Source organism: Macrotis lagotis, chromosome X (genome assembly GCF_037893015.1).
Source record: "Macrotis lagotis isolate mMagLag1 chromosome X, bilby.v1.9.chrom.fasta, whole genome shotgun sequence".
Classification (NCBI taxonomy): Eukaryota; Metazoa; Chordata; class Mammalia; order Peramelemorphia; family Peramelidae; genus Macrotis; species Macrotis lagotis.
Window position 1 is genome coordinate 181,933,472 of NC_133666.1, and position 16,127 is coordinate 181,949,598.

At 34.0% G+C, this 16,127-nt stretch overlaps 1 protein-coding gene across 1 annotated transcript; it reads left to right on the forward strand.

Moving 5' to 3' along the window:
• The first annotated feature begins 14,145 nt into the window (after positions 1-14,145).
• On the forward strand, positions 14,146-14,502 carry LOC141498907 (V-type proton ATPase 16 kDa proteolipid subunit c-like). The gene has a single exon (XM_074201953.1). The coding sequence runs from the start codon at positions 14,146-14,148 to the stop codon at positions 14,500-14,502; it is 357 nt and encodes a 118-aa protein (XP_074058054.1).
• Positions 14,503-16,127: the final 1,625 nt, after the last annotated feature.

The window sequence follows — 16,127 nt, forward strand, 5'->3', positions numbered from 1 at the left end:
GTCAGGAGTATCTGAGTTCAAATCTGGCCTCAGACACTTAATAATTACCTAGCTGTGTGTCCTTGGGCAAGCAAACTAAACCCATTTGCCTTGCAAAAAGACTAAAAATAAAGTCCCCTATTTTATTAAATTCTATCTTTTCCCTTGAAAAAATATGTTTGTTTTTGCTGGATAGTTGATTCTTTGTTGTAATCCATGCTTTTTGGCTTCCTGGAATATTATATTCCAAGTTCTACAATCCTTTAATGAAGAATTTGTTAAAACTTGTGCTATCCTATTGTGACTCCATGATAATTGAATTGCTTCTTTCTAACTGTTTGTACTAGTTTTCTCCTAGATCTAGGTATTCTGTAATATGGCTATGCTATTCTGAGGAGTTTTCATTTTCAGATTTCTTTCAGGATGTAATCAGTGGATTCTTTCAATTTTTATTTTACCTTCTAGGTCTAGACTCTGACTCTCAGCAGTTTTCTTTAATAATTTCTTGAAAGTTTACATCTAGGTTTTTTTTATCATGGTTTTGAAGTAATTTAATAAGTTTTTTAGATTATCTAGGCTATATCTATTTTCCAGGTCACTTGTTTTTCCAGTGAGATTTTTCATCTGGTATTCCTATTTTTTCATTCTATTGTTTGTTTTATTGTTTCTTGATTGTTCACAATGCCATTAGCTTCCCTATAGATCCATTCTATATTTTAAGGAAATATTTTCTTCAGTGAACTTTTGTATTTACTTTTACTATTTGGTCAATTCTGTTTTCAAGGCATTCTTCTCCTCAGTGACTGTTTGGATTTGTTTTCCTCTGGCTCAGTCTGGTTCTAAAATGTGGTTTTATTCAGTATTTTTTGTGTCAAGCTGCTCATTTTATTTCCCTGATTTGCTTGTATCATTCTCATCACCCTCCCCCCAGTTTTTCCTCTTCCTCCCTTACTTGATTTTTCCAAACCATTTTGTGAGTTCTTCCGCTGAGACTAATTCATATTTTTTGGAGACTTGGCATCTAGGTGATTTAACTTTGTTATCTTCTTCTGAGTGTGAATTTTGATCTTCCTAATTACCATAACAGCTTTCCATTTTTTTCTCCTGCTGTTTGTTCCTTTCCCCAGTCTGGGATTTGATTTTTAGCAATTCTTGTTAGTGTTAACTATCTCTGCTTCTGGGGTGGAGGTTCCACTGTACCAAGGTTTGGGGGATTTTTCCAACAGTTTTCAAAGATATTTCTGGGTACTTGTAAGTTTTCTATTCTAAGGAAATGTTTTTACTCCTGTCTGGTCTTTATTCTGGTCTCCGGGTGACCACAAGCATACCTTTCCACCCTAGAACTGTGAGGCAGACCCTCCCCTCCCTTCAGGCAGCCAGCTTTGTTGGGCTACTGCACCTCCTGGACTTTCTGGTACTAGGACCAGAGACTAGGACCCAGCGCTAAGTATGGGAAAAGAAAAAGAATCCTGCATCAGTTATAGCAAAGACTCCTCAGAAAATATTAAATTAGCAAACTGTAAATAGTAAAAAAAATCCATACTCAGACTATTTTGGAGGTCTGCATAGCTAGCTGTCTGTTGCACTGAGAATTTGCACTTAAATTTAAAGGATGTAGATAATATATTTATTTCCTCTTAAATACATTGTCTTATGACCTAAACCTTTTTAGGAATGTTTTGGTAAGAGTATGTGACTAATTAATTTTATAATGTATAGCATTCACTTAAATACTGATTTAAAAAAAATACTAAATATCTGTGCCACAATCCCACTATTCATTATTATTAAAAATTTAACATTATCATTTGCCCACCAGCCTCATTTGGCTCAAAATGAGAATTTAAACAGTTTATAAAGTATGTCAAATTAACATTATATATGTGGAAAATTTAAAAACTATTTTAATATAATTCTGACCAGTGTTATTCTATATTTCAATATGTTTTCATTTTGTCTGTATTCTTTGAATTCATTTTCATAGAATGGACAACCTCTTTATGGCAAATTTGTTTTAGGTCAAGTAGAAAATGAAAGATAGATATAACTTTATTATGAATATTCATTTCTTTGGCTAGTCTTTGTTATTATAGAATTATTTTAAATTGGTGTACTTGATTGAAACTGGTGATACATGCAAAGAAATAGTTTGGTTGTTAAGTTCTGAATATGTAAGAAACAACACATTGCAAATTGATTAAATAAATGAATTGTTCAGAAGTGGGAAATAATGGCATCATAGGCTATGTCAGAATTAAAGATTTGTAATAATGATAATTTTATTAAAATATTTTCCTTAAAATATAATTTCCTTTCTAAATTTTCAGAAATAATATTGAACTATATATCCCATTCACATTATTTTGCTAGTACTGGAGGAAAAATGGACTGTCTCTGCCTCTATCTCTCTCTCTGCCCATATTTCATCTCTTTCTCTCTCTCTCTCTCTCTCTCTCTCTCTCTCTCTCTCTCTCTCTCTTGTTCTCACTCTTGCTTTTTCCATATATATATATATATGTATATATATATATATATTATATACATATAAATATATGTTTTTTCATTGATTTGATTTGATTTGTGCATATATGTGCACACCAAATAGTTATAGCATCTTCTTTTTTCTGGTCTGATATGTTCTCATTAAACACCACAACTGTGACTACAGCTTCCCTTTTTAAGTGCTCACAGATCACCTCTTTTATAATCCAACATAAACTCACTGACTTATATTTGTTTTAATTTGTTTGTGAGATTGAATTTCTCTATCTAGCACAGACTAGAAGTAAAAGGCCAAGTAATGGGTCTGATTCCAATATTAATTGCCACAGAAGCTTCAATTTTCTCTGGTTTTGTTTTTTGTCCTGGACAAGTTCTCCCCTTTAGGTAGCCTGATAGATGTTTGCTTCCTAGAGCTCAGTATATGTAAGTCATTTAGTAGATAGTATCTCAGCTTAATGTCTATTACAACTTAAAACTATATTCAAACAGTCCACGGGCCTCATTCACCTTCAGTAGTAAAGATAATAAGCAATTGCTACCATGTCTGATGCACTGATCCTTATGCACTGAAGAATACGTCTTATTTTATTTTTAATTCATTTATTCATTCACTTTATTCATTAATTCATTTATTCACATACTTATCACCTCTGTCTCTGGGATGGATCATATTCTTTAGCATCAGTCCATCAAAGAAGTACTTCCATATTTTTCCACTACTGTTGTTGCTGATTTTAATTCCCTCCATCCATTCTTCCCCACTACCATTATTTACATCTCCTTTCACTATGCCCCTCTTCAAAAGTATGCTGTGGGATAATCCTATGGAGCAGTGTACAGTGGACTGGCCCTGGGGCCAGGAGACCCAAAGCTACATCCCAACCCAGAGACCCTACAACCACTTATTCCTGTGTTCCTGGACATGCCAGCCAATCCCACTACCTCGCAAAAAGTAAAAAAGAAAATGTGTTATAACTGACTACCCTCTCCCATGATCTACCCTCTCCTCTATTGCCTACATCCACCCTTCCCTCCCCCATAGCCTTTATCCCATCCCCTTTCTCTCCTTTTTCTTCTAGATTTCTATGCCCTATTAAATATGTATTTGTTTCCTTTCTGAGTCATATTCATTGACAATGAAGGCTCCTTCATCACCCCCTCATCTTTCCCCCTTGCATACTATTGCAAAAGTTATTTCTTGACTCCTTTACATGACTCCCAGTACATTTTTTCACCCATTGACTCCATTTAAAAAATATATTGTACCCCAAGTTCAGCTATCTCCTGTGTCTCTGCTATTAAATCTCCTTCTAACTGCTCCAATAAATTAAAATGTTCATATGAGTATTATCAATATCATCTTCCCATTCAGGAATACACACAGTTCATTATCATTAAATCCCTCATAATTTACCCTTTTTGTCCACCCTCTCTAGGCTTCACCTAAGTCCTGTACTGGAAGATCTAACTTTTTGCTCAGCTCTGGGTTTTTCCACAGAAATAACTGAAATTCCCCTGTTTGATTGAAAGTTCATTTTTTCCCCAAAAGAGGATATTCAGTTTTTCTGGGTAGTTGATTCTCAGTTGCATTACAAGCTCTTTTACCTTTGGGAATATTATGTTCCAAGGCCTACAAGCCCTTAATGCAGATGCTACTAAGTTCTCTGTAATACTGTCTGTAGCTTCAGAATATTTGAATTGGTTGCTTGTAATATTTTCTTTTTTGACTTGGGAGTTCCGGGACTTGGGTATAATATTCCTGGGAGAGATACTTTTTGGATCTCATTCAGAAGGAGATGTTGTATACAAAGCTCTGTTCTGATCTTGGCATTTTTTCTGAAGTTGTCATGCAAATCAACTTTTCTTCAACCTTTTCTGAAGCCACACTGACTCTCAGGTAGGGGACCATCTTCCAGGAAACGTTCCAGCCTACTGGAAATATTCTGGCAAGAATCTTACAGGTATGAGTAAAAGATAAATGCCCCTGTGGTTGTCACAAGACAATCTATTCCCTTTACCTTTATAGAGATGAACAATGGTGGCATCCTTGAATTCTTAAGGGATAACCTGTTCATACCATATAACCTAGAAAATTTCATCCAGCTTTTATCTAAGAAATTGCCCTCACCTTGTAAATCTCAGCTAGAATAGTAGTAGGGCAGATTGTAAAATGGCTCAAATTTATAGTTTGATGGAATGTGAAGCATTCTGTTGTTTATTTAGAGAATTTTATATATTCCTCTTGAGTCAACTTCTCTTATCAAGTTATCAGATTCTATCTTTGAATTCTCTGAAATAAATCCCTTCTAAAACCTTAGACTACATGAGCTATTTCCTAGTTTATATCTTTCAGTTTCTCAGTTAATCCTAAGTAACAACCTATTATATCTCAGCGATAACTCTGACAATTAAGACTTATCTTTAAGATATGATTTCAATTGTATATTATTGCCTGATTCAAGCCCTATTTAATATCAAAATATACCTGCCTTTTTTCTATCACAGAATTTAAGATATAAGGCTTAATTCATACAAAAACTATAACAAAGGATTAGTGACATGATCTATGATTTCATTGGTTGCATCTTCTCACAATTTAATTCTAAAAGTTTATTTAGAGTAAAAAGGGCAAATTCTGAAGATAAAAACTCTTTAGGATGATGGGAAGAAGAATAAAATGCATTTAGGAGAGGCAGCTAGGTGGTACAGTTGATAGAGCACTTGCCCTGGAGTTAGGAGGACCTGAGTTCAAATGCGGTCTCAGACACTTAATAAGTGGTGAAACTCTTAACCCCATTGCCTTGCAAAAGACAAAAAAAAAAAATGCAATTAGGAATGAAGTGAAAAACACAGAGAAGGAACTACCCATCTGATTTCTTCCAACAGTCCTCTTCAAATAACTTTACATTAATGACTCAAATTGAAATATAGAGTAGCAGTACTAATAGATGGTCAAGATGAGACTTTTTTTAAGTTTGAGATAAGAAGGTATTTGGTATGACAGTTCTGAACATGGTGAGGGATGCTCCAGGGCACACAGATCATTATCAACTCTGATGCCTTAGTGGCAGTAACTTTGGGAGCTCTTAGCCAAGAGACAGAAAAGGTATCTGAGAAACAGTCAAAAAGAAATGTATTTTCTGACACTATGTGAAGATGATACTAATTGTTCACTCTATTGAAAAGATTCATTTCTGGGTGTTAGTTCCCAAATGAAGAGGAGTGTTTATGGTTGGTCATAAGGGAATAGGAGCCCTTGCTACAGTTCCAAGTCAGAGTATAACATACTTCAAGACAAAAGGTAAACCAGATACAGTCCTAGTCCTTTTTAGGAAAAGTTTAAATTTTGCTGCTGATACTTATGAATTTTGTAAAGTTGATCAAGTCACTTAATTTTTATGAGTCCCAGTTTCCTCATCTGTAGAATAAAGCGAGATTTCTAAAGTCCCATACAGTTAAATCTATCATCATATATTACTATTGACTATATAATTTTAGATAAACATGAGCATTGTCACTGCAACTCTCCATATAAAAAATAAAGAATAGTGCCTCAATTCCTGTTTGGATATTATAGACTTGTTTCTCATTTTTTGTATCTTTTCCCACAAACATTGTTCAAATGTGGTCCTAATACTGATTTTACAGGGTATGATAAAAAAAATCAACAAGGAATTACAAATATTTGTTCAGCACAGTAGCATGTGATATGAAAATTGCTAGAAAACTTGATTCATTTTTGGCAAATCATCAAGTAAAACAGGGTAAAAAACCAAAGGGACAATGTTTTCTCCATATAATTGGTTTTTTCCCTATTGAAACTATTTTAAGGAAAACTTTAGGAAAGAAAGTCAGCTTAAAATATTTTGTAATACATTGGGATTGTTTGTTTGGAAACACTTTCTCTCTCTCTCTCTCTCTCTCTCTCTCTCTCTCTCTCTCTCTCTTTCTGTGTGTGTGTGTGTGTGTGTGTTTGACAGTTTTGCACACCTAGCAGTATACTCCATATAAGAGCAAATGTTTTAAAGTCTTCAACTGTCAGTATGCCAAGCAATACAAATTACCCAGGTAAAATTTTTTATTATAGTCTTTGAAGGCCTTTATGAATATGTTTAAAAGCACATGTGTGCATTCATGCATGTGTGTTTGTATTTATAAATGATTCAATTGTAATAAATATTCATATGATGATAAAAATTACATGCATTTTGTTACAGTAGATACAATATTTCTGTAAAAGCTCTCAATGTGAAAAATTAGAGTAATCTCACTCAATCATTTAACCTTCTAGCGTTTTTGTAGTATGCCTTTGTGACCCTTCCTTTCAACAGTTCCTTCATTATTTATAGGACCTTTCACAAAGATTCCCAAAGTGTTTCATATCATAAAGCCAAAAACATTTAAAAGAGAAACAAATCAATAATAACAAAGGACGCCTTAACAATGAGAGTACAATGAAAGGTAAACAAAAAGAAAAAATTAAGTATGACTTTAATTCAAAATATACATGTTAAAGCAATAATACTCAAAAAAACCCAATCAATAATTATATACAAAGAATAATTCTTCATAATGCAGTGGAAAAACTAAACTAAACTAAACTAAACTAAATCTGGATTTAAATGACTTTGGTTCAATTCCCAGGCCTGGCATTTACTTCATTGGGGAGCTGGGGAAAGTCATTTAACTTATCTAGATTCCAGTTACCACATCTGCAAAAAGATGTCATTTACCAGGGCAACATGTCCTTTAATCCCTTAATCTATAATCCCACATACTAATGTATATTATAAATATATATATGAAAAAATATTTTATGTATGCATTATATAATCTAGGCCATGTGTGTATAATTATAGAAAGCATAGTCTCTAAGTATATATACATCATGAAATCCAAACTAAACTAGAAGTAATTATTAAATTCCTTCTATATATTATTATTGTGGTCATAAAACATAGTCTAATTATAGAAGAGGACTTGTGGTGTTTCTGTTATGTTTTAGTAATTTTCAAAGCAGAATGGAAAAGAAAGGGAAATAATATACTTGGGGGAGAAAGGGAGAAGATGGGTTAGGAAAAATTATTTTAAAAGATGGATGTGGTAGGTAAAGTCTGTGCTAATAAGGAAGCAGGGAAAGTGACTGATTGAATTGATTCAAGGAAGGAATTATATACATAAACCACAGTTGGTAACATAAATTTTTCTCTCCCCAGGGGACTAGAATGGAATGTGGAGAAGGAAAATGGTGTCTTATTCCTAAGGATTGATTGAGAAAGTATTAGTCCTAACTCAAACAAATTTAAAGATTAACAAAAAAATTTATAACAGATCTTCTTGAGTATTAAAAAAGGAGTTTCATATCAATTATAGACTGGCTACACAAGTGTTGAAGTGGTTATTATTATAATAATCCACATTTATATAGTGCTTTCTACGTGCCATACACTGTGCTACAATTGTTCTTTCATTTAATACAACAAGCTGGGACAGAGCCAAGATGGCAGAATAAAGGCAGCATTTCATAGAAACTCCTTCATGAAACCTCCACAAGCTGTCAAATTATGACTCTAGACAAAGGTTAGAAGGGGAGAACCCACAGAAAGACTGAGTGATACAATTTCCCAGTCTAAGATAACCTAGAAACTCTGGGAAAGGGGCATTCCACAAGAACCAGGGGTTGAAAAAAGTCCCGGCCACAGTGCATCACAGTGCAACCCAGGGATAACTGGGAACAGCTTGAAGAGGAAGTTAAAGAACTCTACAGCACCAGAATGAGTGTAGAGTGAGGAGCACCATTATTAGAACAACCCTGCGGCAAGAACCTGAAGCTGGAATAGGGGAAGCCAGCCTGTACCTCCAGAGCACAGCCCACAGCCAGTAAGGGGGTAGGGGGAGACTTCAGAAATCTCTCTTGTCTCCCTGGGACAGGACTCTGCTGTTTGTCCACAGTCAAATATAGATTGCAGTTTGGGCTTCCAAACTAAGATAGCCGAGCAGGTATCCTCCTCACAGCTCCAGGGCAGAGGGGAGAATTTGTGGTCATCTACATATCAAAGTATAGGCAAGAAAGCATAAGACCTTGGAGGAATAAATGTTCTGGTGAGGTGTCCCAAAACTCCTCCAAAGCCTTAGAAGTGTGGTAAATTAGTCTTGGGCTGAGGAAAATGTGCAAACAAAAGAAAATGAATAATCTGACCATAGAAAATTACTTTGGTCCCATGGAAAATTCAGAAGATGACAAATTCAAAGCTTCTGTATCCAAAGCCTCTAAGAGAAATAGAATATGGGATGAGGCTATGGATGAGCTTTAAAAAGATTTTGAAAAGCAATTAAGGGAGGTGGAGGACACACTGGGAGGAGAAATGAGAGCAATGCAGATAAATCATGAAAACCAAATAAGCAAATTGCTGAAAGAAATACAAAAAACGTTGAAGATAATATGTTAAAAATCAGTTTAGGCCAAATGGAAAAAGCAAAAGAAAAGGTAAATGAGGAGAAGAATGCCATAAAAAGCAGAACTGGCCAGCTGGGAAAGCAGATAAAAAGCTCTCTGATGAAAATAACACCTTCAAATGCAGAATGAAACTAAAGGAAGCTAATGAATTTTTGAGCAATCAGGAAGAAATGAAGCTTTTACAAAGAAGCCAAAACTAGAAGAAAATGTGAAATATCTCAGTGGAAAAACAACCAAACTTGAAAACAAATCCAGAACAAATAATTTAAAAATAATTGGGCTACCTAGAAGTCATGACCAGGAAAAGACCCTAGACTTCATTTTTTTTAAGAAATGATATAGCAAAACTGCCCCCAAGATCATAGAAGCAGAGGGTAAAAGAGAAATTGAGAAAATTCACTGGTCACCTCTTGAAAGAGATTCCAAAATAAAAACTTCTAGAAATATAATAGCCAAATTCCAAAACTCCCAAGTCATAGAGAAAACACTAAAAGTTGCCAGAAACAAACAATACAACTGCCATGGCTCTATAGTCAGGATTACACAAGATCTGGCAGCATCTATATTAAGGGCTAATAGGGTTTGGAATATAATATTCTGGAAGGCAAAAGATATTGGTTTATAACCGAGAATCAACTATCCAGCAAAACTTACCCTAGACAAAAATGAGAAGAAAAGGATAGGATAGGGGCAAATGGAGGGAGGGAAGTGGGGAATAAGTGATAGAAGAGTGATAGAAGAGAGGGAAGAGTGTGGGAGAGGGTACTCAGATACAACATACTTTTGGACAGGAACAGGATGAAAGGAGAGAGAACAGAATAAATCAGAGTGGGAGAAATAGAGTGGAGGGAAATACAGTTATTAATAGCAACTGTGGGAAAAATATTGAAGCAACTTCTCTGGTGAACTTATGATAAAAAGGCAACTCACCCCAGAGACAGAACTGTTGGAATATGAACATAGATTGAAGTACATTTTTTTTTCTTGCTCACTGTAGTTTAGGGTTCTCATCTTCTTGGAGGGGAGGGTCATTTATATTTACTCTTATAACAACACTATTGTAATAATATGAAATAAATGAAGCAAAAAATTAAAAAGACAACTTCTAAAAATTGCTTTGGTTGCTTCCCATAAATTTTGTTATGTTGTCACATTGTTATTAGTTATTTGTATTAAATGATTGCCTATTTAATTTTTTTCATTAATTTACTCATTCTTTAAAATTAAGGTATTTAATTTCCAAATAATTTTTGGTTTATCTTTCTATGATCCTTTATTTCATGTAATTTTTATGTCATCATGATTATGCATTTATCAATTCTGCATTTGATTATAAAGTTTTCAGCCCCTAATACATAGTGAATTTTGGTATAGGTGACATGTACTATAATGAAATTTAAACCAAGAAAATATAATAATTTGGATCAACAGGAGCTTAAGATTGTTTGATTTCTTACCTAGATGTGTGACCTTGGGCAAGTCACTTAACCCCATTGCCTTGCAAAACAAATAAAAGATTGCTAGTGATGGCACAGTAGTGCAGTATACCAAGTACTGAACTCGTAGTCAGAAAGATCTAAGTTCAAGTCTTCTTTCAGACACTTTGTATAAACCTGTGCTAGTCACTTAACTTCTTTATCCCTCAGGTTTCCATGTAAAAATTGGGAATGATGATTTTGTCTAAAATAAATGTAAAGCATTCTAGAAATACTTTTGTTCTTCTCTTATTAATATTGTTGTTGTTGTTGTTGTTAATTATTCTACTTTCCTTTCCCCTGCAATTTTTAATGAGTTTGTAGTAGCCAAGGCTTTTTCACTTAAGAATATTTGCTAGTATTGGTCAATATAGAACTTCAAGGGCAATTTTTTGTTAAATTTGTATTTGTACAGTTATTTTTCAGTTTTTGTCCAACTTTTTGTGACTCCATTGGGGTTTTCTTGGCAAAGATAATGAAGTGGTTAGACACTTCCTTCTCTAACACATTCTCTAGAAGAAGATCCTGTGGCAGAGTCAAGTTAATTGCCAAGGGTCACAATGGCTAGTAAGTATTTGAAGCCAAAGCTGAACTCACAAAGATGAGTATTTCTGACTCCAAATCTGGCAATCTATCCACTGTAGCACCTAATTGCCCCATAATGCTACACACAACAGTACATATGTACACATACACAGAAACATATATGAATATATATGTATTATGAATATGAAAAACCTTCTGGAGCTATAAGTCAATGAAAGCTCTCTTATCTCCATCTTAGAATAGTCTAACATCATTCCCCAACCCTTTTCTCCTTTTCTCTGTTCTCTAATAATAGAACTTCTCCATTCAGCTTATTTCCTCCCATTTTTCATAACAAATTGCCTGTTCAACCATCCTTTTCTTACCCTTGCCCTGCTCTAATCGTTAACATCTCCCTATCTACTGCTAACTTCCTTTCTACCTTGAAACATGCCAGTATCTACTATCTCAAAAATAAAAAACCTTAATAGGCCCTACTATCCTCTCAACCAATAGTCATCTGTCTTCCTTTTCTCAGTAAAATTGTTATAGCTCAACTATCCTGACTTAGAGATATATAGACTCAACTTCCTCTCTTCTCTTTCACCTCTCAAACTTTTGAAATAAAACTTGACCTCATCAACTTGAAGGAAATTTCTCTCTTCTGTTACAATGCTACTTAATTGCAAATTGGGTCAGTCCTTTCTTAAACCTTAACCTTTTGAACTATAATTAGATAGTAGGATAATTCTTATTTTATCTCTTCTTGACTTTTTTTTTCAGCTTATTTGCTCTTTTTAAATTAGATTTATTCAATACTCTCTGTTTTACTCAGACTTTTGACTTTGCTTTGACATTTCTTATTGACTCATTAAAATTGTTTTTTTTTTAATCATTTAATTTACCAAGGCCCCTTAGCTCTTGGGTAGGGTTTTTCACTATTCAAAGTTTCAATTCCTGATGCCATTTCTTTCCTCTTTAGTTATTGCAAAGTTTATCTCTCATTTAATTGCTTGCTTGTAGTTCTTGTAACCAGAAAATATAAAAATATATATGCACATATATATAGTATATATATTTATAGTTACACGTAAATATGTATGTATATATTTATAAACATTCAAAACATATTTATATGTTGATAAATACTTACATTCATGTGTTTGTATTATGTGTATGTTGTGTTCCTTATGTGAATATATATCTATATAGATATATACAATAAATAAATAACTTTCATAGATATAGATATATAGATAAAGATATATTAATTTTTCCCTGAATCTCTCTTGGAATTTCCATCCTCTTTTCAGTTTAATCCATGAACATCTCTTAAACCAAAATTCTTAGTATTTTCCTTGTTTTGCTCATTTGATCTGATTAGATTTCTAGGTGGTGGCAGTAGTACAAATGTGTGCACTTAGGTCATGTCCTCTTCCTATAGAACTCAACAGTGTTGGCAGGTCCTGGTTGATCATATTTGAATGACTAAAACCAGGGAATATCAGAAGCAGGAAATATTTCATCTTGTTTTTCAATTGTAATTTAGAGAAGTGTGGAGCCAAGAAAGCAGGGACTCAACTAAGTAGATGTTATCTGAGTAATTCAATAGATGTTGGAAAAGCTTTTGACAAAGTACAGCTCCCGTTCCTACATTAAGAAACCCTAGAGGGTCAGCTAGGTGGTGCAGTGGATAGAGGGGAACCAGAGTTCAAATAGTGTCTCAGATACTTAATAATTACCTAGCTGTGTGACCTTGGGTATGTAATTTAACCCAATTGCTTTGCCTAAATAAAAAAACAAACAAACAAACAAATAAATAAACAAACAAATAAATAAATAAATTGATTGATTGATTTAAAAAAATACTAGAGAACATAGGATTTTTTTAGCTTTTTGCAAGGCAAAAGGGGTTGTAACTTGCCCAAGGCCACACAGCTAGGTAATTATAAAGTGTCTGAGGCCAGATTTGAACTCAGGTATTTCTGACTCCAGGGCCATTGCTCTATCCACCGCGCCACCTAGCTGCCCAGGATTTTTTTTCTTAAAATGATAAGCAGCATCTATCTAAAACAGCCAGAAAGCATTATATGCTATGGAGATAAGCTAGAAGTTGTCCCTAAAAGATCAGAAATGAAAGAAGGATGATCATTATCACTACTATTATCCAATACTGCATTATAAATGTTTGCTTTAGCAATAATAGCAGAATGAATAAGCAATGACAAAACAATCTTTTACTCTTTGTAAATGATATGATTGTATATAGAGAGAATCCTATAAAATCAACTAAAAATATTTGAAATAATTAGAAACTTTAGCAAGCTTCACAATATAAAATAAATGGCCATAAATCATCAGCATTTCTATATACTAACAACAAAGAACAGCATGACAAGATAGAAAGTTAAATTCCATTTAAAATAACCATAGAAAACTTAATATATTGAGAGCCTATCTGCCAAGACAAACTCAAAAATTATGAGCACAATTGCAAAACACTATCAGATCTAAATATTTATACAAATGCCAATGAGGGTCCTAGGGAGGCTGAACTAATATAATGAATAATAATATCATTAATATAATATCCTTAATTAATAAATAATAAAAGTGACAATTCTGCTTAAATTAAATTATTTATTCAGTTCCATGCCAATGAAATTATCCAAAAAATTTTTTGAGCTTGAAAAATATTAACAAAATTCTTATGGAACTGAATGTCAAAATTATCAAAGGAATTAATGAAAAAAATGAAGGGGAAATTTGTGCTATCCATACACGATCTAAAATTATAAACAGTAGCCATCAAATCTGTTTGCTACTTGCTAATAAATAAAATGATGTATTAGTAGAATAGATGAAGTACAAAAGAAAAAAGCAGTAAAGGGCTATACTTATTTCCTGTTTGATAAACTGTAAGACTCTACCTTATGTAATGAGAACTCTTAAACTGGAAAAATAGAAATGCCAGAAATTATACAAAGGCCATGATCTAACTCTATTTCAAGAAAATGGTTGAAAAGGCATAGGATTCTATATGCATGTAATGAGAAGAAGAAATAGTTTACCTGTCAGATATATGAAAAGGTGAATATTTTATGATCACAAAAGATAGAGAATATTATTAAATGAAGAATTGATCACTTTAATTACATTTAATTGAAAAGGTTTTGCACAAATAAAATCAATACAACCAAATTGTCCATGACTCCCAAATATGCATCCTTTTTCACTATTATGGGAGCCTCTGCTGCCACGGTTTTCAGCGGTCTTGGGAAAGCTTATGGCACAGCAAAAAGTGACAATACTATTGCAGCCATGTCAGTCATGCAACCTGAGCTGATCATGAAGTCAATCATTCCTGTCGCCATGCCTGACATCATTGCTATCTATGGTCTGGTGGTGGCCGTTCTCATTGCCAACTCTCTGACAGATTATATCACCCTGTTCAAGAGCTTCCTTCAGCTGGGAGCAGGCCTCAGTGTGGGTCTGAGTGGGCTGCCAGCTGGCTTTTCCACTGGCATTGCTGGAGATGCCAGTGTTCAAGGGATGGCACAGTAGCCCTGACTAATTGTGGGGATGATCCTGATTCTGATCTTCACTGAGGTGCTTGGCCTATATGGCCTAAAAATATAATTCATTACCAAATCGATAAAGGATTAAATGATATAAACAAACAGTTCTCTCTACAAAGTAGACCCTCTTTTCTCCTTTTTCTCAGTGCCCAACCAAACCCCCAGTCACCCCTAAGCCACAGAGTATGATGTAAAGACCTGTATTGAACCACCCCATGCTTCCCAATTTGCTCCAGAACAAATGGCCTGACATTTGATGCAGTTGTCCAGTCTGTAGTTGGTTTTGTAAATGTGCAATATCTTAGTGACTCTTCTGTCTGTTTTGCTCCACACTGCATTGGATGGCACCTGAACTGGACTGGCTGTGGCCGAGACCTCCTGGGGTCCACCAGGCAGCTGTGCAATCTCTCTACACATTTGCTGTAAGTACTCTGTGTATACAGATGAATTAGAATTGTCATTGTTCTCTTCACTGGATGTTTACATATAAATATTTGATATGTTCATAATGTTTATGGAGCAAGAATTTAGAATTCCCCATGCTATAAATTAATTTAAATAAAGGTCGATTATTCCACTGTGGGGTTAAATGTCAAGTGATGAAAATTTCTTTGATGTGATCACTTTAAATTCAAGATTGCTGTAGTGTCCTGGTATGAATAAGAATTGTATGATTCGGGAACATGTTGAAGACATGTTTCCAATGGTGCTGTATAGCATGGACCAGGACTCACATTTATGTTTCCAAATAAAATTCTGACTGAAAAAAATAAATGTCATCTTTAGCAATAAGGGATGAAAACAATGAAGGAATTAGAATAGTTAATGACAAAAGAAATTCTTACTCTTTCTAGGAGATATTTTGGTGAACTTAGAGAATTGTACAACTAAACAACAACAAACTACAGTAACTAAAAAACTTCTTGATACAAATACTAACTTTAGGGACATATCAAAATATGTAAAAAACTTACATGTATTAGCAGAATTCTTATATATTGCTATAAATCCCACCATCAATAGACAGAAAAAGAAATTCCATTAAAAATAACTGTAGAGAACATAAAATACTTGGGAATCTATTTCCAATGACAAACCAGGAAATTATATAAACAAAATTACAAAACATTTTTTACACATATAAAGTCAAATTTTAACAATTGGAAAATATTAATTATTCATAGGTAGGCTAAGTTAATATAATCAAAATTACTATTCTACTCAAATTAAATTATTTATTCATTGCTATATCAATCAAACTACCAAAAAACTATTTTACAAAGCTAGAAAATATAGCAACAAGATTCATATGGAGAAAAAAAAGTTTAGAACTATTAAGAGAGGGGAAGGATGGCTAAGAGAAGACAGGCACTGTGTTAAGTGCTCCTCTTTCCCCTCAAAAATAACATGAACAAAACCCTCTTTTTTTTAGATTTTTGCAAGGCAAATGGGGTTAAGTGGCTTGCCCAAGGCCACACAGCTAGGTAATTATTAAGTGTCTGAGACCAGATTTGAACCCAGGTACTCCTGACTCCAAGGCCAGTCCTTTATCCACTACACCACCTAGCCATACCATGAACAAAACCTCTTAACAGAAATTTGATCAACAAA